The 25,799-nt window shown below is 43.3% G+C and overlaps 1 protein-coding gene across 1 annotated transcript in view; it reads left to right on the forward strand.

Annotated features, from left to right (window-relative positions):
- ARMC2 (armadillo repeat containing 2) overlaps positions 1 to 25,799 on the forward strand; it is a gene marked incomplete at its 3' end in the record, with an annotated part of 106,328 nt that overhangs the window by 68,190 nt on the left and 12,339 nt on the right. Inside the window, exons 12-13 of the mRNA XM_082669101.1 lie at positions 2,117 to 2,216; positions 16,568 to 16,883. Of these exons, the coding sequence (XP_082525227.1) occupies positions 2,117 to 2,216; positions 16,568 to 16,883 (416 nt within the window). The remainder of the gene's footprint in view (positions 1 to 2,116; positions 2,217 to 16,567; positions 16,884 to 25,799) is intronic.

A 25,799-nucleotide genomic window follows, 5' to 3' on the forward strand; every position in this document is an offset into this window, starting at 1 on the left:
ATACAAAGTTGTGAGAGTGTTGAACCAGCTGACTTTCTCCTGAGTTGAAAGGAAATATTTTTGTGGTTTTGCCAGTTGAAATTAATGTTTGTTGTAGGTTTCTGTAGATACCCTTGGACAGTTAAGGAATAATTTTCTCTCATTAATGGATTTTAAGTTTCCTTGAATACTTGCCTCGAATGTATTTTGATTATGTGGATTTTCTTAACAGATTTTCTCATGTTAAGCCATTATATATTGCTAGATTTGCTTAACTAATATTCTGTTTAGTATTTTTCATCTATGGTTATGAGTTACATTGACCTGTATGTTTCCTTTCTCATACTGTCCGTGTCTGGTTTTAGTGTCAAGTTTATACCAGCCTCATAAAATGAGCTGGGATATATTCCAATATTTTCTCTCTTCTAGAAGAATTTCTGAAAATTAAACTTACCTGTTTCTTGAAAAGTTTGTAGAACTTGCTTGAAAGCTGTTTTATCCTGGTGTGTGTATATGTGTGTGTGCATGCATGCATGCATGCATGTGTGAATGTCATTGACAACTGATTCACTTTCTTTAATAGTTATATGTCTAGTCATATTCCTATTTCTACTTGATTCAGTTTCTAAAAGTTATATTTTTATAGGAATTTGTCCATTTAAGTTTTCAAACTGTATAAAGTCATTCCAAATATTCTATTATCCTTTTAATCTCTATTCTATCTCTAATTATGCCCCTTTTGTTTATATTATTTATTTAAGAAATACTTATACAGTGCCTGCTATGTGCCAGGCAATGTTCTAAGCACTTTCCAAATACTAATTCATTTGTCCCTTATAACAGCTTTAAAAGGTGGGTACTATTATTATTATCTTCATTGTACATATGAGGAGACTGAGGCATAGAGAGGTTTGGTAGTTTTCCCAGGGTCACACAGCCATGATTTAAACCAGGTAGTATGGCTCTAGAATTCATACATTTAAAAGCTATGTTACACCACCTCTTCATTTTGATATTGATTTTTATTCCTTATTTTGATGATTTGTGATGTTTCTCTTTTTCTCTTGATCAGTCTTGCCAAAGGTTTGACAATTTATTAGTTTTTGTGAAGAACCAACAGATTATTGAACCACTCTGTTGTATGTTTATTTTGTATTTTATTCCTTCTGTTCTTATCCTTAATAATCCCTATCTTCTGTTCTTTGGGGATACATTATATTTTCTTCTGTTTTGATTAGAAATTCCTTTCTTTTCAGCTTTCTTAAGGTTATAAATTTTCCTCTAAATACTGCTGTAGCTGCATCTCACAAATTTTGATTTGTAGTGTTTTTGTTATTATTCAGATATGTGTTTTTCTATTTTCTTATTGATTTGACCCACAAGCTATGTGTTTTTAAATTTCCAAAAGTAAGTTTTTTAAACAGTGTGTTTTTCATTGATTTCTAATTTAATTGTACTTTGACCAGAGAATGTGATCTGAGACACTGGTTCTCTGAAAATTTACTGAGACTTGTTAATGGCCTGTTAACATGATCAAGTTTTTAAAATATTAGTGATGTTTTACCTACTAATCTATCACTTAATGAGAAATTTATGGACATCTCCCAATTTGAGGTAGGTTTGTCAACTCCACCTTGTGAGTTTCATTGTTTTCTTGCTTACTTTTGAAAATTTGAAGCTATTTTCAAGGCTTTTTGCCTTAAGGTCTATCTTGCCTGATATTAATATACCACTAACAGCCTAGTATATTTGAGCATTTTAACATTTACTTGTACTGGAGTCCCAGGAGATTGGTTGATATCCATCCAGATTTTGTGTAAATTTCTTCGCTTGTGTCTTCTGAACCACATGGGCAGTGTAAATGCATACCTTGTACATGTGTTAGAGGCTTCAGGTTTCTGTTTTTCAAAGAACTTGAAAAAAAATCTTCCCTCCTCCCACTCTGTGCCCCCAGAGTCTAGAGCAGACAGCGCGCCTCCTTGAGGCTTCTCTGGACCGGTGTGTACAGTATTTCCAGACTGCTTTTCATGCACAGAACAGTGCTTTGAAGGTCTGCATTTAAAGTGACCCTAGGTATAGTTGAACTTTATTGAAAAACAAAGTTTATTTTTATTTTTTCCATTTGACATTTCTGCAGCAAAGTTACTACTTATCATGACTGCTGTGTAGCCTTGGCCAACTACTCCAGATGTTATGCCTTGTTTTTGAATCTGATAAACAAATACCAGAAGAAGCAGGTCAGTTTTTCATACATTTAATTCTTCAGTGTGTCTTTGCATTGGTGTATTTGTGTAAGCCCATGTTTTTTTTGTTTTTTTAAATATTTATTTATTTGACTGTGTTGGGTCTTAGCTGCGGCACGTAGGCTCAGTAGTTGCAGCCGGTGGGCTTAGTTGCCCCGCAGCATGTGGGATCTTAGTTCCCTGACCAGGGATCAAACCTGCGTCCCCTGCGTTGGAAGGCAGATTCTTTACCACTGGACTGCCAGTCAAGTCCCTGTGTAATCCCATGTTGAATAAGTTTATGTTTTGAATGTATAGGTTTCTATTAGAAGCTTCCATCCGATGTGTAACGAGCTTCCCCAGGAGGCAGAGTTCCATGGAGGAGGTGGGGAGGGAGTAGTTTGAGGGAGAAATGGCCTCAGTAGGATGTGGATGCAGTAGGAGGATTCACGATTTGGGGTGCAGGGTGGGTGGACCCCCCCCCCAGTGTTGCTCCTCCCAGTGATCTGTGGACCCGTACATGAGAGGCATCTTTGGGTGGGGTGGGGTTAACCGGGTTATTTCCAGGCCCCACCCCAGGCCTGCTGAGCCAGCTGGGTGCACATGGGCCTAGCCATCTGCACTTTAACAAGAACTGCAGGGACTCCTGATGCAGACTAAAGTTTGGGATCTCCTACGCTGGATATAGTCTAAAGATTCTTCTGGCCCTGAAATTCTCTAATTCCTTGACACTGCTGTATTTAGAAGATGACATTTCTAGGTAAGTATTTAAAGGAAATAATTTGGTTTTAATGGATCGGACAAAAATGTGTATAGCTGTTTAAAAAGAAAAAAAAAGGAAGAACTCACAAATGACTTCCCCTTAATAAAATTATAATAGTGCAAATGTTAAGTTTTATTAGAAGTTTTTGAATATTCGTTAAATGCAGTATATAAATAAAATGCTTAAAGTGACATCAACTCTTTAGTGGAGACGGTTTATACATGAAGACAATATATATTCATTTGAAATACAGTAAATTTTCAAAATCACATAGTAGGTATCACCAGTTTAAAACCAAATAATTTATGTATATATAAGACCATTTTAATATAAAGCTTTGTGTTTATTTATATTAACCATATCAAAACCACCTCAAAATATAATCCCTGTTTGCCACAAACAGCATTGAACTTATTCTTACCCAGCCAAGTACTTCTGCTGAGAGTGACTAAATTTGTCATATTTTACACTGTTATCAGCTATTTATTAAATGGTTACTAGTGTCTTTTTGGTTATATAGATGGTAGAGAAATTTCTGTGCTCATATTACACCATTACTACATTTTAAAGGTGATAAAACTTTGCTTAAAGTGTTAATGTTTCTATTTAACTTTAAAAAACTGATTCACAAATAGGCACTTGAGTTCCTGATTCTGAGTATTTGGATTACAAATGCTTTCCCCTATGTATTTTGTATTTTCTTTAAATTACATACCTTGAAAGATTTCCTGGTATAAGAATTTGCTGTGTCAGGTGGAGAATGAATTTGATTAATGTACCTTAAAGTAGTCACAGTGTTAATTTAAGTGTCCATTAAGCATTTATTGATTTAGATTTTGGTACAATGTATTACCAGAACTCTAATCTTTAGACAAGTGAATTAACCCCATAGGAGCTTAGGCACTCCTAGTCCTCGTTTTCTTTTTTAAGGAAAAAATTAAAAGGGTAGAAAAGATAGTTTGCTATAACATTAAAAGAAAATTTCAATATTATATCTAAAAAGGGATTTAGTTATGGATTTTATTTTGTAGTTTTGTTTTATGGGATTCCTTTATGGGTTTTAATTGTAATATTATTTTATCATCATTGTTTCTCTTTTGCTTTGGTGTTTTGATCATGGATGTCTTAGATTAGACATAACCGGAGAAGATGTTTTCAAATGTGGATGAAAGAAAACACTTCTGTTTTACAGTTTGATTTCAAGTTATGTCGTAACCTGTAATCTGTTTGAAAAGGAAGAAAACCCATCAGTTCAGTACTGACAAATAGCCCTGTTGTCTTACGGCATTGTGAGCACATAACTGTTTCTCTGATTGTAGCTTAGATGATGGTCATATTTAATAAACAGTGAAAAGTCCTGGTATCCCGCTAATATTAGATACTTGAGATGTCAGTATGGTTAAGGATATGCTTTTTCTGGCTCAAGGGACTAAATGTCTTAAAGTTTAATTGGCATAAAATTTTAACGCACTTCTTACTGAACTACTTTTCACTTTGGACCAATAGTTGTCTGTAAAGCAAAATTGGTGTTTAAAGGCCATATTCTTCTCTATTGATTTATGTTTTAATTTTGTGTTCCTGTTAAAGTTATTTTGGTCCAAAGAAGAATAAAGAGCACCTTGCAAACTAAGTACATTAATATGTTGTTTTCAGAACCATCAAGGAAATGTGTAATTTATCCCCTTAATCACCAAAATTATTTTACTCATTGTGGTAAAATCATATTCAAATATATTGCATATTTCCTTGCCTTCTTAGAGGATATTAAAAATAATTTAACCTCTCCTTGATGCCAAAGGTCAATATTACAGGTATTAATTGTTACTCTAGAGGTTATTTGTCCTACATTGGGAGCATGAGTCTATTGATAAGGTTCTTTTAATGTCTGTTCTTCTTGTAGATTTCTCTCTCCCTTTCCGTGGTTGTTAACTTTGCCTTTGGTAATCATTAACTGTCTTTTGCATTTATTTGTAATTAGCAGGGGAACCTCATAACCGAACTTGTTAAAAGTAACACCTAAATAGTCTAAAAATTGAACATGAATAGGTTCTTAGCGAGAAAGGCTTGAGGGACTCTCTGATGAAGTTTCTCTTGTCCCTTCTCATCTTCAAAAGACAATTCATGTTTCAAGATGTAGCACTCATGTTCCCTTCTCTGTGAAGCCTTCTAAGACCAGCCAATTTTTCCCTCATCAGTGCTTCATTTTATTTTTATTTTTAAAATGTTTGTAGCAACTTTATATGTAATAGTCAAAAACTAGAAACAACCAGATGTCCTTCACTGGATAAATGGCTAAACAAACTGGAATATCCATACCATGGAATACTATTCAGCAATAAAAAAAAGAATGAACTATTTATACACACTACAACTTGGACGAATCTCCAATTACGCTGAGTGAAAAAAAGCCAATCCCAAAAGTTTACATACTGCATGCATCATTTTGAAGACTTTAATGTAGCTAGCACACCCAGTTAGTATAGCCAGAGCTAAGGACCCAAGCAGTATGTCCCTGACCTCAACCATTTCACTATTATTAAGAAAAACTAACAAAAACTTAGAACTAGGGTGTGGGGTAGGAGCCTAGATGTCCTGACAAAGTCATGCTAGGGCATTAATGGGCAGGGCTTAATTCTCAAGGAGAATATATCTTTGTTTAAACTTGCTGTTTACTATTTGATTAGAACCCAGACACTATAAAGTTACACATTAATTTGTAGATTTCTCTCTGGTAGACAAGATAACCTCAAAGTTATGTTTTGTTACCTTTAGGCTATTAGCCAGGTGTGTATCTAACCTAGTAATCTTAATTCTAACATTCTTTTTAATGCCTGTAAACCCCCCTGTTCTTTGATTGTTCGTGGAGCCCACTTTACCATTGTATTGGCTTCCCTCATTAAATGAGATAATTTTTTAACTTGTGTTAATTTTATATTTCTTTGAGAGCCATGTTAACTTTTTAAAAATTATACTTTGACTCTATATTGTCTTTTACTTATGTAGAAGAATGAAATATTACAGTTTTGAACCATCTTTGATTTTTTTCTAGTAAGAAAAAATATGTATAATTCATATTTTCCTCAAAACCAAAATATTTTAGAAGAGCAGGGAAATTGTTCAGGCTACAAGGAAGTAGTTATGTGTCCCAACTATTTCCTAAAATCACTAACCAGAAGCTCTCATAGGTCTTTGTAAATATTTCTTCTGTGATTCTCCAAATGGTTATCATTTGCGTAGCTACCTCACCCACTGTTGGGATTTCCTAAGGACACAGTCTTTGTCTTTATAAACCTGAGATGATTCTTGGCATAACAGACTCATGATAAAAGTGCTGAAAGAATGAATTTTGAGTATGTGAGATGCTTTGGAGTCTGTAAAGTATTATACAGTATTTTTTTCTAGTCATCTAGTACTTCTTCCTTAAATGTTTACTTTCTTCTTCCTACTTTGGAGGAGGAAATAATAATTTTCCCCACATTTTTCACGTTGGTGGGCTGCCATACACAATGGCAAAACAGAAATGATGGATCTTAAATTACTTTGGACCAGCACAACATCTTAGGTTCCTGTTCCCCTTGGCCCAGGTGACCAGTTGGATAAGATTTGTTTTTCCTCTTTGCCTAGTGATAAAAGTGATTTTCAGAAACCGCACACGACATTCTGATGTGAGTGTATTAATCTTTGGTGGCTCAAACTTTGCTCCGTCTGAGGTTTACTTGGACGCTGAGGCTTTGAACTGATCTTTGAAACATACACCAGTCCTCCAGCAACTTTTAAAATAGAGTCATTACTTCCTGGAACTATTTTTGTTTCAGCTCTAGGAAATGTTTCTCTGAGGCTAACTTGGATTGTGGACACATATGTACTTCGGAGGCTTTATAGTCTCTTAATGTACACAGATATCACCCAGGGATTAATAATCAGAAAGAGTCTATAGACTTTGTTCTGAGAGGTTAGTGTTGCCTTTGTCTTAAAAGTCTGAAGACTACATTGGCAATTGGGAGATTTCATTTTTCTGGGCCTTAGCCATAACATAAATTATGAATCATGGGGAGGGGGAAGGGCAAGCTGTGACGAGGCGAGAGAGTGGCATGGACATATACACACTACCAAGCGTAAGATAGCTAGCTAGTGGGAGGCAGCCGCATAGCACAGGGAGATCAGCTCGGTGCTTTGTGACCACCTGGAGGGGTGGGATAGGGAGGGTGGGAGGGAGGGAGACACAAGAGGGAAGAGATATGGGAACATATGTATATGTATAACTGATTCACTTTGTTATAAAGCAGAAACTAACATACCATTGTAAAGCAATTATACTCCAATAAAGATGTAAAAAAAATCATAAATCATGTTATGGCTAAGTATATTTTCGAAGAACATAGAAACAAAAATCTAAAACAAACAAAAAGAAAAAGAAAAATCCTCTCTAGTAATAAATGAACTGTCACCTACGCACACCTCCTTAAGTGTTTTTTATCAACCAGGTGAGGAGCTTGGCAGGAAACTGCCCAGCCACTTCCACAGTCCACCCGGGAGGAAATCCTGCTTGGAACTAGGTAGTACGAGAGCTGATGGCTGATGGGAGAAGTAGGATATTTCCTCCCCCATCCGATGTTGTTTCCCATTAAAGGAAAAAAAAAAAAAGAAACGAAATTGTTTGAGAAAATGTCAAAAGTAAAAATTGTTTTCCAGTTTTTTTTTTTTACATTATTCATATTCATCTCTTTTCAAGGGTAAAGTCTGACTTCAGCATATGAGAACGGATCTTTTTGGAAAGTCCTTAATCTGTCTCTGTTGAGTCAGTTGATAATGAAGGGTAGGAGGAGCATTTTCACTTTTATTTTCTACACATCTGTGTTGTGGGAATTATTTACAAGGAACATGGATTCATATTATGTTTAAACATGATATTATAAGAACAGTTAGTAGGTATTAAGGTGGTGAGATTTCTAATTCTTTCTTGATTTGAATCAGTGTCTCCTAAACTTGCGGAGCTTTAAAAATATAGGTTCTCACAGGGAACTCTACTCAGTGCCCTCTGGTGACCTAAATGGGAAGGAAATCCAAGGAAGAGGGGATATATGTATACGTGTGGCTGATTCACTTTGCTGTACAGCAGAAACTAACACTATTGTAAAGCAACTATACTCTAATACAAAAAATAAAATACAGGTTCTCAGGCCCCACCTGGGAGATCTTGATTCAGATCTGGGACAGGGCTCAAGAACCTGTTTTTAAGAGGCTCCGCAGGTGATTCAAATGAAGAGCAGGTTGAGAACCTGTGGTATACATTATTAAGATGGCTCCTGAAAACAATTTTTTCCCCCGTATCGACAGTAGAGTGTTTTCTACAAAACCTCAAGAGATTTTAAAGTGATTAAAAAAAAGCAGCCACACAGGGTCAGTCTTTCTCTACAGGCATGTGGCTGAAACTGAATCTGCCTCACAAAGTAGGAACCAAATTAGCAAGACATGCCAGGTGTTGGTGTAGGTTTCGCCAGTGAGTGGTGATAACCACATGCCTTGTGCCGTTTGCAACAATAGCTGAGGAGCACTTTCTTAGCCAGAGAAAATGAGATGGGTCATTAGACCCTTACAGGAATTTTCTCTGCCAGATTTGTGTCCAAACAAGTCATCCTGAGACCAAACCCAATTTGATAACTAGGCCATCGCACCGATGGGGCTTGAGGCACTGGTCAGAGTTGGCTACCGGGAAAGGCGAGCACCGGCCCCCAGGACCCTTGAATTGGCTGCAGAAGGGAGGGCTCGTTATCCTCCGTTAGCTAGACAAGCACGAGCTGCTGTTGATTCATTTGTCAGTGAAACAACCACCCAGCTTTATGTCTGCTTTGCGACATTTCAGTAGATAGCCATATCTTAACCGTGTAAGTTTACAACAGATAAAGTTGAGGGCGATTTGTTCATTTTAAATAACGCAGGGTTTGGTTTATAACACCCCCCGCCACACACAGCCCGTCAGTGACGGGGGCATGTCAGAATATGATGGCTGTGGTACAAGCCAAGGGTTTCTAGTTATCAACAGCCTCAGAGAAAAGGAATCCACTCCTCCCAGCTCTTACGAAGGACTTCCCCAAGGAGAACAAGGGAAACTGCTTTGGCTCATGTCTGTCTCTGAGGTTGATTTGTCCAAGATCCGTGGTCCAACTAGTAACTCCCAGTTCCTACACACATAGAACCTGAGACCGAAAAATGCAGCACTTCCATCAGCTGGGTGCAGTGTGTAAGCTAGACTCTAACCTTAAGTAAAGCATCTATTTAGAACGCTGACTGAAATTCAATTAAATGGCAAATCTCATTTAGAAACAAGCACATATTGTATGCTTTATGGTATAAACTGCGTTTGGTACAACCAAATGTGCAAACAGATGGGCCTAGTGTCGAAGGCATGGGCAGGGGCTGGCCATAGCAGCCTTGCGAAGCAGACCCGCCTCAGGAGGTGCCTCTGACGTCAGCATTGCCGCATTTAGCAGCTCAGCAAAATACGTTTGGGTTTGCTTTTTTGGAAAAACGTGAAAGGATTTTCCCCCATTTCTTCTGTAAATATCTACTGGGCAGGAGATCTGGTAAAATGTCTCAAATAAGACTTATAAGACTGGCACTATTTTGCAAAGGTCACAGTCCAAAAGGAATAACCTTTACCTACATTCCCATCACTTGTGTCCATTGAACAACTGTCTGTCTAACCCTCTCCACTTTTAGATATGGTCAACTTCTTGTGTTTCTTTTTTTAAACAGAACCTCCAAATGCAGGGCAATCATCAGCGCCTCAGAGAGCACTGTCTGGGAATCCCCCGACATGTCCTTGCTTGTGCTGCTTTTAAAGTCATGCCTCTCTCATCCCGTTTAGACCTCTTCCTGGGCAAGCAGCTGTCTCCAGCCATGATGAACAGTGTCTGATTTGGAGCGCTCAGGCAGCATGATGTCGAAAACGAGACCTGGAATGTCTGGAGAGTATAGGCTGAAAGCAAAAACATCTGCCCTTTTTGGAGCTGTTCACCTCCAATGCAGCCACAGCCAAGGAGCAGGCCAGAGATAGCACGACCTCTCTCTGCCTCCCCTCCATCCTCCCTGGGGCCGGAGAGGATTGGTGAGGGAGGCGCCTCCACCCCTTCCCCTGGCGCCTTTATATGGTGACTTGGCTCCCCGCTTGCCCTCCGCCTCCTGCCTGGCAGGAGCGCGCCCGTGGCTCTCTTCCCAGCCCCTCTGCAGGCACATTCCCAGTGGGTGCCGCGAGCGTTTGGCTGAGCTGGCTCCTTCTTTCGGCCTTGGCCTTGGTCTGTACCCCTGACCGGGCGGGCAGCACAATAAGCCCTTAGCTTGTTCATTCTTTCCAGCTCCTGCTGCTTCGCCCTTGTGGAACTGGCTCTTCCCCCTACTCAGCATGGAACCCAAAAGCCTGATTTATGTCTGCTGACTTAGAAAAGAACTGAGCCCAGTGAAATTCTAGCATCGTCCTGGTGCTTTTGAGTGATAGCCGCATTCAGAAGCATACAGTGGGCGCTCAGTAAACGATTGTTGACGGAATGGATAGATGGATGGAAGCATCAGGAATAATCTCTTCTGGTTTTCAAATGATTTTCTACTTAGATTCTGGTTTTGCGTCTCCAACATCTCAGATTCTTTCGCTTTGTATGGCTCAGCACTTCAGCAAACCATTGACCCACTTTCAGTCGCCTAAGATTAATTAGCATTTCTGCAGCACTGCAGTCTGTCTTCCCGATTGGTAACATTTATCTGTTCTTCAAGCCCCCTATAAGCTCAATTAATGTTGGGGTTTTGTTTGAGGTTGAGAAGTTGGATAAATGTTGCAAATTGCAAATCCTGACTGAGCTGTCAGATCCAGACTGCACGAGAACTTTTTAACCCAGATTTAAACAGGGCATCTTGGTTAGTTTAATTTTCTGGTTAAGAGAGGGTTCTGATTTTAAGTCTGTTTACAGCTCTTTCAGTTTCAACCCATTCTTGAAAACCTTTCTCAAATGTTTTCCTTGACTTAGAAGAAGTAGTCCTCTCCCAAGTAAGTAATGGAGTCTGCTGAACATCGTTGATTCTTTCTGTGACAGCTCGATAGGGTTCCTTCCCCATGGTCAACATGATGCACATGGGCTGTTTTAAGGGTTATTTTAAGGTACTACGGTAGGAAGTGTGTGGGAGTGGGGGAGGAGTGCGATCCCATTGGTGGGCCGTGGGTGGGGAATAACGTGAAGCAATGTAGAAGTGGTCACATGGGGCCAGATGGCGTGTTAGATGCTGGCTTTGGCATTTAATAGGCAGTGGATGTTTTTGAGCAAGGGGATGACGTAAGAGCTGCGCTTCAAGAAGTGGAGTTAACCTTGGTTGCAGAGGGAGGAGCCCGTCGAGGGTCTCTGACAAGAGTCTACAGACGGGGGAGCCAGGGTTGATTTTAAGACGACAGGTTGGAGGGAACTTGGTGACTGGCTGCTGAGGGAAGTGAGATAGGGAGGAATGGAAGATGCCTCTGGGGCTGAGCCTGGGGAAGGTGAGCAGGTGCGCTTAGGTGGTTTTGGAATCCATCTGTGAGTACAGAAGTGATTGTCCAAGTCCTGCCTCTTCTCTTCACCAGTGTGGGACTTTGGGGCCAGGGAGCCTCTTGAAGCCTCAGTTTCTACATCTCTGAGTAGGGGGGAATCTCCTCCATTGACTTTAGGCCAGTCGTTCTCACATGGAAAGTAACAGTCAACATGGTGGCTGCTGCTGGAACTTGACAGAGACCATTCTTTTCAGCAGTGTCCTGCTCCTTGTTTTGTTCCAGTTAATTTTATTTACAGGCATGGGGAGCCCATTCAGACTGAGTAACATGCTTGCTTATGAGGGCATAGCTTATGCTAAACCAAGGAGAACATCCCATAGACTATACCTGGGATGCACAGTTGAGTCAGGCTTTGTCCGGTAGGTGTACCTGTCTGAGCTCTGGTTGGCCGGAGCTGTTGCTGGGCTGATTCCATTTTAAGCAAAATTAGAGTCGATATGAACTGGTTATACTAGACTGCCTTCTTAAAAAAGAAAAATAAGATTCTGTCTCCTGATTCATCTTCATTTTGCTGTTTTAAAACTACATAGTTGTGGTATGAATATGCAACTTGTGTTCAGTTTAATAAGAAGGCTATAAAAAGTGCAGTGTTGATTTATAGGTGGTTCTCAGATGTTGTCTAAGAATAAAGGAGAGCCTCTGTACCTCAAAGGAGAATGGCCCCTCGATGAAATCGTTTTCTGCACATTGTTTCTCTACAGATTGATGATTTTGGCCTTTGCCTGATTTTTCAAATCTTTACAGGATTTTAACTAAGTGATGTTTGGTAGACTTGAGATAGATTGGGCTGTGGAACAACAAACCACCTCTCTGTACACCATCCAGGGGCAGTGCTCTGCATGGCGCAGAGGCCACCCGCAGGGAGCTGAGGGGGCCCTGCTAAGCCCTCTTGGTCAGCCTCCTTGTTCCGGATTCCAGATGAGTCCAGACAAGCACTGGCATGGGAGTAAGGAAACACCACCGCCGCCAGCCTCCTGTGAGACTGCTGCTCTTGTGGCCTATTCCCTCGATTCACAGAGAATATATTTGAGAGAGGGGATGGGGGGAGAAAAAAGAAAAAGATGCCTTAGCCAACCCTGAGAAAGAGGACAGAAACAGCAAGCACAGCAGTCGCTGCAAGTTTGGTGCTGCAATCTGCCAGCCCATTTGTTGATTCTGCATGCCATCCTTCAGTTGGCACCACTGCTGCCAGGAACCACCCCCTCCTTTTTCCATCTGAAGGAAGGGAGAGAGGTGCTGCGGCAGGGTTAACTCTTCCTGCCCTGAAGCCTAAAGTTTCTTCTTCCCACATCAGGCTCAATAATCTGTGCCATGTTAGGACCCACAGAGATATTTGAATCCAAGAATTTTAGAAGTGGAAGGGGCCCGAGGCGATTTTTCAAACAAGAAAAGCAGCATCAGTCTTCCCAGATTTGACCACATGTGACAGGGGGTAGAGGTCATTTGAATTATGAAGAATGAGGACCTCTAAGGAAACCTGCTGTTTTTTTTTTTTTTTTTTTTTAACCTGCAGCCAGGGATCTGGTCAGCAAATCAGCAGGGACAGGTGGAGGTGGTACAGGGTCAGAGAAGCCTTCTGAGTTAGACCAACCAGAAAAACAAACATCAGAGGTGGAGGTAAAGCAGCAGAGCTAGGAAGAGGGAGAAAGGAGAAAAAAAAGAGTCTAGCATCCTTCAGAAGACGGCAGTGACATTTTAGGAGGTAACTTGATTAGTCCTGGCAATGATTTAACCAATAGAATGCAGTTATTTATCGTATTCTTTGTGAAGTCATTTAAGAGCACCGATCATGTCTTTCCTGACTTGCTTAATGTGCTTTTGTGGAAATAAGAGCACAATCCAGGGAATACCGGGAAGTCCAAAAATATTGGCCATAACTGCTGTCTAGGGCCTGAGGGAGGTGGCTATCCAGATTGTGGAGATTGGGAACGTTTTGTTCAAATTAGAGAACTGCAAATTGTCACTTTTAGTGCATTGGTTAATTTGTGTACCTAGGTGCTTGGAGCAGTGCCTGGTGCCTCATAAACACAGTGTATTAGTTGCTGCTACTACTATCAGTAGTAATAGTAAGTATTACAGTTTTCAGAGGTAGGACTAGTGTAGAGTGTGATTAATCAGAAATCTTGTATCAGTTTGTGTGAAAAGCTCATATTCCTCAATTTAGAAATTCAGTGGAATTTTCCTTCAGGGAGACTAGCTCTCAGAAATAGCCTCTGTCCTGGTTGGAAAATGGTCTGCTTTGCCGCTGGGTGTTGCCAGGGTGGAGGAGTGCACTCCTTCCAGAGCCCAGGGAGGAGCCTGCACCATCGGGAATTACATGAAGTAACCATTGGTTGCATGCGAAGGGAGACTGGAGTATTGTAACGAAACTTCGTGTGCTTGGTTTAGATTTAAGGCCTACAGGCTTCAGCTTCTTTAGGGAACTGTCTGGTGATCGGACACAAACAAGGTGACCCCAGGCCCCGGAAAGGGACGGCTCTAGGTCCTCTGTCTCAAGACAAGCTCCTTTTGCCCCGTGCCACATCTCTGCTTTCATTCATTTTTCAAGGTTGAACTTATCATGGTTAACGCTACTAACATTTTATTGATAGTAAAGCGTTCTTAACAGTGCCTGAGGGGAGTTCCCTCGTGGTCTAGTGGTTGGGATTCGGCGCTCTCTCGTAGCCCGGGTTCAATCCCTGGTCAGAGAACTGAGATCCCACAAGCCACGTGGTGTAACCAAAAAAAAAAAAAAAAAAAACCCCAAAACAGTGCCTGAATCATCACTCACCACAACCTGTGCTTTACCTGTTTTTTTTTTTCAAATGAATTTATTTTTATTTATTTTTGGCTGTGTTGGGTCTTCGTTGCTGTGCGCGGGGCTTTCTCTAGTTCCAGTGAGCGGGGGCTACTCTTCGTTGCGGTGCGTGGGCTTTTCATTGCACGGGCTCTAGAGCGCAGGCTCAGTAGTTGTGGCGCACGGGCTTAGTTGCTCCGCGGCATGTGGGATCTTCCCAGACCAGGGCTCGAACCCATGTCTCCTGAATTGGCAGGTAGATTCTTAACCACTGAGCCACCAGGGAAGTCCCTGTGCTTTATCTGTTTTGTCTTAATTTTGCAACACAATATTCCCCCCATTTTACAGATGAGTTAATCGAGTCACAAAGAAGCTAAGTGAAGTGTGACGCAGGCTGCCTGGCTCTCTTGCTGGGAGTCGTAATCCCTTAGGGTGTCTAGCTTCTTCCTTATTAGCCTTTCAGTCTTTGCTGTGTCCCCTCATGCACTAGCCTTGTCTTCTCAAGTCGATTCTAACTCTTCAGAGCACCTTGCCTTATCCTTGTTTGTGTGTGTGTATTTCCCCCAGACCCCAGCATTCAAGATATACCCAAGGACTAGCATTCCAGTTGGGGTGGGGGCAGGAGTGGGTCCCCTGACTGGACCACCTGCTGTGATTGGTTGCACACTGCCCAGCTGAGGTTCCCCGCCCCCCCCCACACCCCCGGTGTGAATGCTCTCCTGGGCCAGCGCATCCTGTTAGACTCCATCCTTTCTTAATGTTGGCAAATGATTCCCAGCTTCACAAGCAGCAGCTTGGCTGCTTCTTCACCAGGGCCAGGGAAGACTTTTTCAGGAACAAACAGGAATAAGTTGGTATTGGCAGAGCAGACCCAGGCAAACCCCAGTGTCTTGTCCTTTGTCCTGGATCACCCACTCTCTCTAGGCCACACACAGTGCTCAGTGCAGCTCCCATCCCCCAGGTCCCACCTGGAGAAAAACCAACCCAGCCCTTTGCCCTTTGTCCCAGTTCCTTAAGGCTATTGCTGACTACAGATCTGATAAATTAACCTTTATCAGAATCCCTCCTGGTGACATATTTACATTTAAAAGGAGATAATTCCTTTACTGCTCTGAAAGCAGGGTAGGTCGAAGGAGGTTCGTAAATAACAGGCCACGTGAGAGGCATGGGTGTAGGAAGGACTCCAGGTCTGGGTAATCCTGGGTTCAAATCCTGACTCCACCCCTCACTGGGTGTGACCAAGGCAGCTTCTCCAAGCCAGTTTCTTGTCTGTAAATAGCACAGCGCCTGCACAGTGAGCATTAGCACCCTGGCCAGTTGTAGCCCCTCAGTAAGTGTTCCTTTAACCACTGAACTGGTATGTCTGCCTGCTATTGTCAAATTAAGAACATAATTGTTTCTGTTTCTTGTTCATTGTAAAGTGTTCTCAGCTTGGGATTTTTTAGAAACGTTTATTTATTGTGAAATATGGCTCATATACAGAAAGGTGCACAAAACACATTTGTACCATTTAGCAAACAGTTATAAAAGTGTCACCCATGTAACCACTACCCTGGTCAAGAAAAACAAATAGTGCTTTAAAGTGGTGAACACTTTGTAACAGTGGTTCTCACCTGGGGGCCATTTTGCCCTCAGGGGACGTTGAAACATTTTTGGTTGTGGTATCTGGGGAAGTGCTTCTGGTATCTAGTAGGAAAGGAATGCCACTAAACATAAACAGCCCCCCATAGCAAAGAATTATTCAGCCCCCAAAGTCAGCAGTGCCCAGGCTGAGAAAGCCTGCTGTAACACAAGCTGATTAGCCACTATGGGACAAACACAGGGTTTAGAAACACAGTGCTTCAGCAAGAGGTGAACTTTTAGGAAAAGATTTGGATACTCAAGAAACCTGTTTGGGTGAAGACTTAGATTTATATGACACATTGTTAGTAATGTCATCCCGCTCAACTAATTGCTCTCCAGGAAAAAAAAAAAAAAAAAAAGGCCAGGCAGCATTTCAGATGAAGGATCTGAAGTTAATAGACCTTGCTAACAGCATCAATCAGTTTGTATTCTTTCATTGTTGCCAAATGCTTTTAATCTCCTCTGTCACTTTGCACCAATCTTGGGAATCAAATACTGTACAAGTCAGAAGAAGCCAGATGTGTTCCATTTTACTATTAATTAAATTGTGAATTAATTAAATACTGTCTTCTTCCCAACAACTTGTCCCAACCCCTTCGGTCTTGTGACTCTTTGTCTTTAATTTATTGCAGGATTTAGTCGTTCGTATTGTTTTTATTCTTGGCAACCTGACAGCGAAAAATAACCAGGCTCGTGAGCAGTTTTCCAAAGAGAAAGGGAGCATCCCAACTCTGCTGTCTTTATTCCATACATTCTACAAACTGGATCTGCATTCCCAGAAGCCCCTGGGGGAAGGAGAAGAGAGGCCCAAGGCGCCGAGGCCGGCCCAGGCGGAGGACGTACTCATCAAGCTGACCCGCGTGCTCGCCAACCTGGCCATCCACCCTAGCGTGGGCCCAGCCATCGCCGCCCACCCGCGCATCGTGGGCCTGCTTCTCGCCATGCTGGGTAAGAAATGAGGCCCCCTGGCGGCAAGGGCGTTGCCGGGAGATGGACCGGAGCTCGGGTGCCATGGGGGCTTTAGGAGTACAGTCGGCTAGCTTTAACAGGCCTTCTCAGCTGTGAAGGAAAATTCATTCCTTTTCTGTTCAGAACTGCCTCAAACGTCGTCCAGATTTTTTAAAAAAAGATAAAAAAGAAAAAAATAGTAATACAAATTATTACTAAAACTCACTGAACTGTACAATTTAAAAGTGAATTTTACAGTATGTGAATTATATCACAATTTCTTTTGAAAGCATACCAATCAAATTGTAAAAAATTGGCCAAAGTAACCACAGAGTTTAAAATCCCAAATTTTTCCTGGGGTAGCCCACACGATTAAAGTTTATTTATCTTTTTATTTTTTCAGCTTTTTACATTATCAGTAATTAGAGCCCCTGGTCATTCAGGTCCCATTCCCCTGCCCACCCCACATGAGTCAGTTGGAGCTGCCATAACAGAATGCTGCAGACTGGATGGCTTAAGCAACACAAGTTTATTTCTCACAGCTCTGGAGGCTGGAAATCCAAGATCAAAGTGCCGCTGATCCTGTTCTGGGGAGAGCCCTCTTCCTGGCTTGCAGGTGGCTACATTCTCACTAAGTCTTCCTGTGGCTTTTCTTCAATGTGTGCATGTGCACATGGGAAAGAGAATGATCTTTCTCTTCTTATAAGACCACCCTATCAGATACGGACACCACCCTTCTGACCTCATTTAACTTTACCTCCTAAAATCCTTGTCTCCAAAAATAATCACATTAGGGGTTAGGGCTTCAACGTATGAATTTGGGGGAAGGGACACAATTCAGTCAATAGTATTCTACCCCAGGTCCCCCAATTTCATGTCCTTCTCACATGCAAAATACATTCATTCCATCCCAACAGCCCCCCAGATTTTAACTCATTCCAGCATCAACTCTAAAGTCTAAGGTCCAAAATCTCATTTAAATATCATCTAAATCAGATAGATATGATACATCCTGAGGAACAATTCCTCTCCTGCTTGAAGCTGTGAAACCAGACACGTTATATGCAAGATACAATGGTGGGGCAGGCACGGGATAGACATTCCCATTCCAGAAGAGAGAAATAGGAAAAAAAAGAAAGTGTGATGGGTCGCAAGCAAGTCCCAAACCTAGTAAGGCGAATTCCATCAGATCTTTTTTTTTAAAACAAATTTATTTATTTTATTTATTTATTTTTGGCTGCGTGCGGGCTTTCTCTAGTTGCGGCGAGCAGGGGCTACTCTTCGTTGCAGTGCGGGGGCTACTCTTTGTTGCGGTGCGTGGGCTTCTCATTGCAGTGGCTTCTCTTGTTGTGAAGCTGGGCTCTAGGGGCGTGGACTTGAGTACTTGTGGCATGTGAGCTCAGTAGTCATGGCTCGCAGGCTCTAGAGCACAGGCTCCGTAGTTGCAGTGCACGGGCTTAGCTGCTCCACGGCATGTGGGATCTTCCCGGACCAGGGCTCGAACCTGTGTCCCCTGCATTGGCAGGCGGATTCTTAACCACTACACCACCAGGGAAGCCCCCATCAGACCTTAAGGCTTGAGAATAATCCTCTTTGGTTAGATGCTTTGCCTTGCAGACCCACTGGGACAGTGGCCCTTCCTCCACAGCTCTGTCAGTTAGGCCACCAGGGCTCTGCAGGGCAGTCTTGCCCTCAAAGCTTTGGGGTGGAGGCCAGTGTGGCCTGTTGAAACTGAGGCAGTGGCCCTGGTGATCTCTGAATCACCACTGGGGACATTCTCTTCTCTACTAGAAGAATAGTGCATATTCACAGCCAAATAGCTGTACACTCTGTCCTGTCAAATCCAAGGAGTCTGACAGCCTTCCTTCGTTTGGTCCTGTCTCAGCTTCAGTTCAAATTGGCAGTGTTTCTGCTCACATAATCCCGTAAACTCTTTACTGAGTGATAGGCCAACCACACCCTTGGTATTCTCTCCAGCACATGCTTTCTTCTTTCTTGCAATATGGACAGGCTGAGAATTTTCCAAATCTTCAAGTTCTAGTTCCTTTTGCTTAACAACTTCTTCAGTTCATCCCTCTCTTCTTATATGTTACTGTAAGCAGTCAGGAAGAGCCAAGCCTCTCCTTAAACACTTTGCTTGGAATTCTCAGCTAAATACCCAGTATCGTTGCTCGCAAACTAGACCTTCCACAAAACACTAGAACACAAACAATTCAGACAAATTCTTTGCCACTTTATAACAAGGATCACCTTTCCTGCAGTTTCCAAGGACCTGTTCCTCCTTCCCATCTGAGACTTTGTCAGAGTGGCCTTTAATGTCCATCTTCCTAACAGCATTGTATTCATGATTATTTCTGTGTTCTCTAAGAAGATGGAAGCTTTCTCTCCAGCTCTCTCCTGTCTTTGAGCTTTTGCCGGAATCACCCTGTTGACAAAAAATTAATCAGTAGTGGGCTTCCCTGGTGGTGCAGTGGTTAAGAATCCGCCTGCCAATGCAGGGGACACAGGTTCGAGCCCTGGTCTGGGAAGATCCCACATGCCGCGGAGCAGCTAAGCCCATGCACCACAACTACTGAGCCTGCGCTATAGGGCCTGCAAGCCACAACTGCAGAGCCTGTGTGCCACAGCTACTGAGCCCGTGTGTCACAACTACTGAAGCCTGTGAGCCTAGAGCCCTTGCTCCGCAACAAGAGAAGCCACCGCAATGAGAAGCCCACTCACTGTAACAAAGAATAGCCCCCGCTCGCCGCAACTAGAGAAAGCCCGCACGCAGCAATGAAGACTCAACGCAGCCAAAAATAATAAATAAATAAATAAATAATTTATATTAAAAAAATCAGTGGATCAAAGAAAGAATTGGAAAATTTTATTCGAGCCAAATTTGAGGATTATAACCCAGGAAGAGCATCTCAGAAAGCTTTGAGAACTGTTCCACTGGTTAGAAATCAAGGCACAGTTACATAAGTTTCTTTGAGGCAGAAGGGTGTACGTCAAATGATGTGTTATTGACAGTTTACATAATCCAGATCTAAGCATCATCCTGGTGGGTCATGTGACCCCTTACAAGATCAAGAAGGAATGTTATCTTTTAAGGAGGGAGTCGTCTTGATGCTAGGAGAATGTTGCTCTTTATGGTTGAACAGGTATTCCTACCGATGGGAGAGGTTTGGTCGATGCATAAGGCAGATACACAAAGCACAGTGTGGGGAGAGAGGAGGCCAAAGAGCAGAGAAGAAGTTCTATGTTTAAATTTTTCTTGTCTTGGCATAAAATACGAATTTTATTTCACAACCTTTAACATCCGTATTTCTTGTATACATCTCAGAACTCCTCCAGCCTCTACCCATTACCCAGTTCCAAAGCCACCTCCATACTTTTAGGTATTTGTTACAGTAGCACCTCACTGCTAGGCACCCAAACCTGTCTCAGTCTGTTTAGGGTGCCACAACAAAATAGCATAGGCTGGGTGGCTCAAACAACAGACACTTTCTCACACATCTGGAGGCTGAAAGTCTGAGATCAGGGTGCCGGCGTGGTTGGTTCTGGTGAGACCTCTCTTCCTGGCTTATAGATGGCTGCCTTCTCTCTCTCTTCCTCTTCTTCTAATGCCACCAATCCTATTGGATAAGGACTCCACCCATCTAACCCTAATTACCTCCTAACAGCCCTACCTCCAAATACAGGCGCATTAGAGGTGAGGGCTTCAACAAACAAATTTGGGAGGGACACAGTTCAGTCCATAGCACCCCCCCTTCCACTTTTTAGGCCTTGTCATTTCCCATGGGCACCTCTGCCTACTAGTGTGCAAGGAAATTGACTGCCATCTAGAGTGATCTACTTCGCCACTACTTACCAGACTCTGAAAGATTGTGTTGTTGTGGAAGAAGCATTCATGCCTGATGAAAATGATGTGTTGGGGTAATCTTTGAACTTTGCCCCTTTGCCACTCATTTATTGAGTCTTCACTGCATAATCAGTCCTATGCTGTATGTTAAAAGAGGTTTGTCTTAGTTTGCTCAGGATGCCATAACAAAATACCACAGACTGGGTAGCTTAAACAATAGAAATCTATTTCTCACAGTCTGTAGGCTGGAATTCCAAGGTCAAGGTGCCAGCAGGGTTGGTGTCTGGTGAGAATCCTCTTTCTGGCTTGTCTATGGCCACCTTCTTGCTGTGTCCTCACATGGTGGAGAGAGAGCTCTGGTGTCTCCTCCTTTTCTTCTAAGGGCACCAGCCCTGTGGGATGAGGGCCCCACCTTTACGACCTCATTTGACTTTTACCACGTCACAGGCCCTATCTCCAAATATAGTCACATTGCGGGTAGGTCTTCAACATATGAATTTGGAGGGGAACACAAACTCAGGCCAGCACAACGTTTAAAAAAGTATAGGTTGGTATCTGCTTTCAGGGAACTCAGGGTACGTGGTGGGGGAATATCAGGTGTATAGACAAGAAGCTTATGAAAAGTGCCAGCAGCATGGGGTATACAGAACATGGAAGCTGAGAGGACAGAGCCACAGAGCCCAGCTTTTGGCGTGTGGGAGTGTAAGTGACCGTGCCTTCCGTTGTTGTGGAGCTGTGTGATTTATTTTTATTTTATTTACTTATTTAATTTTTAAAATAAACTTATTTATTTATTTATTTTTGGCTCTGTTGGGTCCTCGTTGCTGTGCGCGGGCCCTCTCCAGTTGTGGCGAGCGGGGGCTACCCCTTGCCGCGGTGCGCGGGCCTCTCATCATCGTGGCCTCTCCCGCTATGGAACACGGGCTCCAGGCGTGCAGGCCCCAGCAGCCGTGGCACGTGGGCCCCAGAGCTCAGGCTCGGCAGTTGTGGCGCACGGGCCTAGCTGCTCTGCGGCATGTGGGGCCCTCCCGGGCCAGGGCTCGAACCCGTGTCCCCAGCGTTGGCAGGCAGACTCCCAACCGCTGCGCCACCAAGGAAGCCCTATTTTATTTATTTTTTTAACTGGGGTATAATTGACCAAAAACATTATGTTAGTTCCAGGTATACAACATAGTGATTTGATATTTCTGTACATTACAAAATGATCACTATCATAGCCGCGCAGTTTAAGAAGCATGTTCACATCTGTTACCTCACAGCAGCTGTGCGACAGTAGGTTGTTGTTATTTTAGCCATTTCACAGAGGAGGAAACAGCCTTAGTGAGATAAAGTGACTTTTAGAGGTCACAAAGTTAGTAAGTGACAGGGTTACTCTGCATGTTGCTGATCCTTTTTTGCTGTTTTTTTTTTTTTAAATGTTTATTTATTTATTTGGCTCTGCGGGGTCTCAGTTGAGGCACGCAGGATCTTTGTTGCTGCACTTGGGATCTTAGTTCCCTGACTAGGGATCGAGCCCGGGCCCCCTGCATTGGGAGCTCCGAGTCTTAGCTACTGGACCACCAGGGAAGTCCCTGCATGTTGCTGGTCTTAAGGAAGGATTATTAAATTCTGACTGAGGTCTTTCCTTGTGACTTAATCACTTCCACATGATAACTCAAAAACCTACACGTTTAGTGTGGGACTGTCTTCCAAGCTGCTGACGGCACGTTAAACCGTCTGTGCAAACCTGCATCGAGCTGTTCCAGAAATTCAGTTTCTCTAACAACCTCAAAACTTCCAGCACTTGGACCATACTATCTCCCTGTCTTCTGATGATCCTTCTGCATCTGGAGGATCAATTCTTCTCCACCCAGAAGTCAGGGATCCAGCTGCCTCAGAGTCAGCTATGGGGCTCATTAAAATACCCTTTCTAGTTTCTGGTCTTACCCAGAAAAAGGCTTTACCTGAGGGATGGTTTTAGGGTCTTGAAATATGCATTTCAACTACTCCCCTGCTCCCAGTTGATTCTTCTGCCCCTTAAATGTTGAAACCCACTGCTCAGAGAATCACCTTTAGCCTCTCTGGCTAGTGAGGCGCTGGCAGGTGTCTGAAACCCACCCGGTGAGTTCTCATCTGCTGGCAGGCCAAATCGCTTCACCTGACTGTAGCTACCTGGGGAGAGCCTGAGGACCTGCCCTTAGACACCTGGACACATCACTGTGGATAGTCAAGAAATAAAGCTCTGGATGATTCATTTTCCTGCAATTATTAATATTCACATGTGAAGTGAGAAAATTCCTGGTCTTATATGTATTTTCTGAGCTTAGAAATTACATTTCTTCCTATGAACTAAAGGTACAATGGATAATTTGTGTTTGACTTCTAGGAAACTGATGCTTTGGAGGCAGAAGAAAGGCTGAGAAGCAGATTTGGCCAGAGCTGAAAGGGTTAACCAGGGGGGCCTGGCTAGAGTCCTTAGGAGGCTAGGGCCTGTCCCCTCCATTCCTCCATCACCAAGTCCTCTGGGAGGGTAGGTGCTCTGTCTTGGTCACTGGGGGATTCCCATGTGAGGTCTCTCCAGTGCACCCTCTTGAGGTTACTGTCACTCGGAAATAGCCTACTTTCTTTCTTTTGCTCTAAAGCGATCAGTGAAACTCAAATCTGGTACTTCGCAAACTTCTTTGTGCGTAGAATCATGCAGGGAGCTTATGAAAGACACAGATTCTTCACCCTACCCTCAGAAGTTGTGACTGATCAAGTGAGGTGTGGAACCCAGGAGTCTGCATTTTTTAAAGCTCCCCGGCTGGTCCTGATGTGGGTGGTGGAAGGTCTCACTTGAGAATGCTTCAGTCTCTGCACGTTAGAGCTCAGTGCCGTCTGAGGTTAAGCCCAAGTGAAGAAACCCTTCTCTCTAGCCTGCCATGCTGGGCAGTTGTTTGGGCAGGCAGTGGGATCCCTTGTCTGTTTTATCTCCTGAACGATTTGACCTCCCACGTAAAGCTGTGGTGGGGTGAAGTGACCTTGACAGAGGATCATACGCCTGCACCCTCCTCTTGGCAGCTCAGCTGCAGGGACGAATGTCCTGAGCCCTACGAGGCCCCCCGAAACTGGTCTCCGCTGGTTCCTACCTGGAGTCTCTGCATCAGTGCAGAAGGGCGATCAGATCCTGGGAGAGGGAGCTGGTCTTCAGAGCGCCTGCCTCCCTTAGCCAGCCTGGTAGTGGCTTTGGAAAGCAGGTCAGGGCTGGCTTGACTCTGACCTGCTCACTTGCCTGAGGGCAAGGCAGCTGTTGCCCTGATAGTCCCCAGTGCTCACTTAGTCCTCACTCCTCCCAACCTGACACCTTTGCTGCACTGCACCCTCCCCCCAGGCACGTGGGAAAGGCATCCCTTGGGACCTTGTCCTCCACCTCTCCCCAGCCCTACTCCCCTCACAGAGGAGTTGCTTGTACCCCAGGACTCCCCTCCAGAGGCCAGTCTCATTGCAGAGGGTGTTTTAAAATAAAAAATATTTCTAGTAAGGACCAGCCTTCTCAGCAAGCGCCCAGATGCAGCGATTTGCTGCCTTAGTGGAATCTCCAAATTCCAGATTCTCTTATATTCACGAGTCCGCTACACAGGGCTGGGTGGGTGCCTCATGCTCTTTGGAGGCAAATTATTGCCCCAACTGGCTCTAATAGGCACTCAGCAAGATGCTGTGGAAAGAGCAGGATGGATGAGTCGGGCAGACCAGGATTCACATGTGTGCTCTATGAAATCAGGCAAGGTATTTTTCTCTAAGCCTCAATGTTCTCATCTGGGAGGAGAAAATGGGCTATTAGGAGGCTGCTATGGACTAAACTGTGTCCCTCAAATTCATGTGTGGAAGCGCTAACCCCCAGTGTGATGGTATTTGGAGATGGAGCATTTGGGAGATAATTAGGTTTAGATGAGGGCACAGAGAGAACGCAGCCATCTGCAAGCCAGGAAGAGCCCTCACCAGAACCCAGCCATACTGGCTCCCTGATCTTGGACATTTCGCCTCCAGAGCTGTTAAATAATTTCCTGTTGTTTGAGCCACTCAGTTTACGGCATTCTGTTATGGCAGCCTGAGCTGACTGAGGCAGGTGCACCTTTAGAGTATTAATTATTGTGGGTTTAAATGTAAGTGCATTTAAAGCGTTATTAATAAATAACTTCTGTGGGGTTAAATGCATGGAAAGTGCTTGGTGCTGTTCATGATAGATGCCTAGTAGCTGTGAATGTCTCTCCTCTTGCCCCAGATGCCAGACGTTATCCCTGCTCCCAAACGTGAGGTCCTACAGGGGGGTGGTGACACATAAGAGCTACATTCCTTTTTCCGGGCAGACTAATAAATTCTCCTACCAAGGCAAGAGAGAAAAACAGATCCCTAGACACTGCCCAAGATCTTTTGTCATCAGTCCAGGGATGGAGGGAACCAGGGATGAGAATTCCTCTTTGCTAAGTTTTAGACATTCACTCAAGCCATTCCCCATGAGCCATCATTCTGGACAGCCCTCCTGTTCATTAACAGATGTTTATTTAGCACCCACAGTGTGCCACGCACTTTTATAAGCCCTTCACAAGTATTAACGCATTTAAACTTTGTAACAAATCTGTAATGTAGGTGCAGTTATTATCCCACTTTGCCGACAAGGAAACTGAGGCCCAAGGAGTTTAAATGACTTGAACAAGGTCACACAGCCAGCAGGTAGAAGATCAGGATTCCAGCTCCAGAGTCCCAGCGAAGCAAGCGAGGATACTTTTGGGGGTCCTATGTCCCTACTTTTACCTTGCCTCCCTCAAAAACACCTGGGATCTTTTTACAGATCTCCTAGAAACCTGAGGCCACTAGGATATTTCCTTGCTGTAGAATCCATACTGAAGTCCAAGATAATTCTGTTCTTTATTCCCTTCCCATGTGTTTAAACTAACAAACCAGGCAATTAGGGCCTCATTTATTCTTTCTTTCTCCAGGTATTCATTGAGTGTCTGCCAGGTACTGGACCCATGCTGGCTGCTGTGGGTGGAGGAACCACTGGCTGAAGGGCCAGTACGTGTTTTCTGTAGCGTAACAAATGCCTGAATTTCCCT

Source organism: Grampus griseus (assembly GCF_964374135.1).
Source record: "Grampus griseus genome assembly, chromosome: 13".
In the NCBI taxonomy this organism is placed as follows: Eukaryota; Metazoa; Chordata; class Mammalia; order Artiodactyla; family Delphinidae; genus Grampus; species Grampus griseus.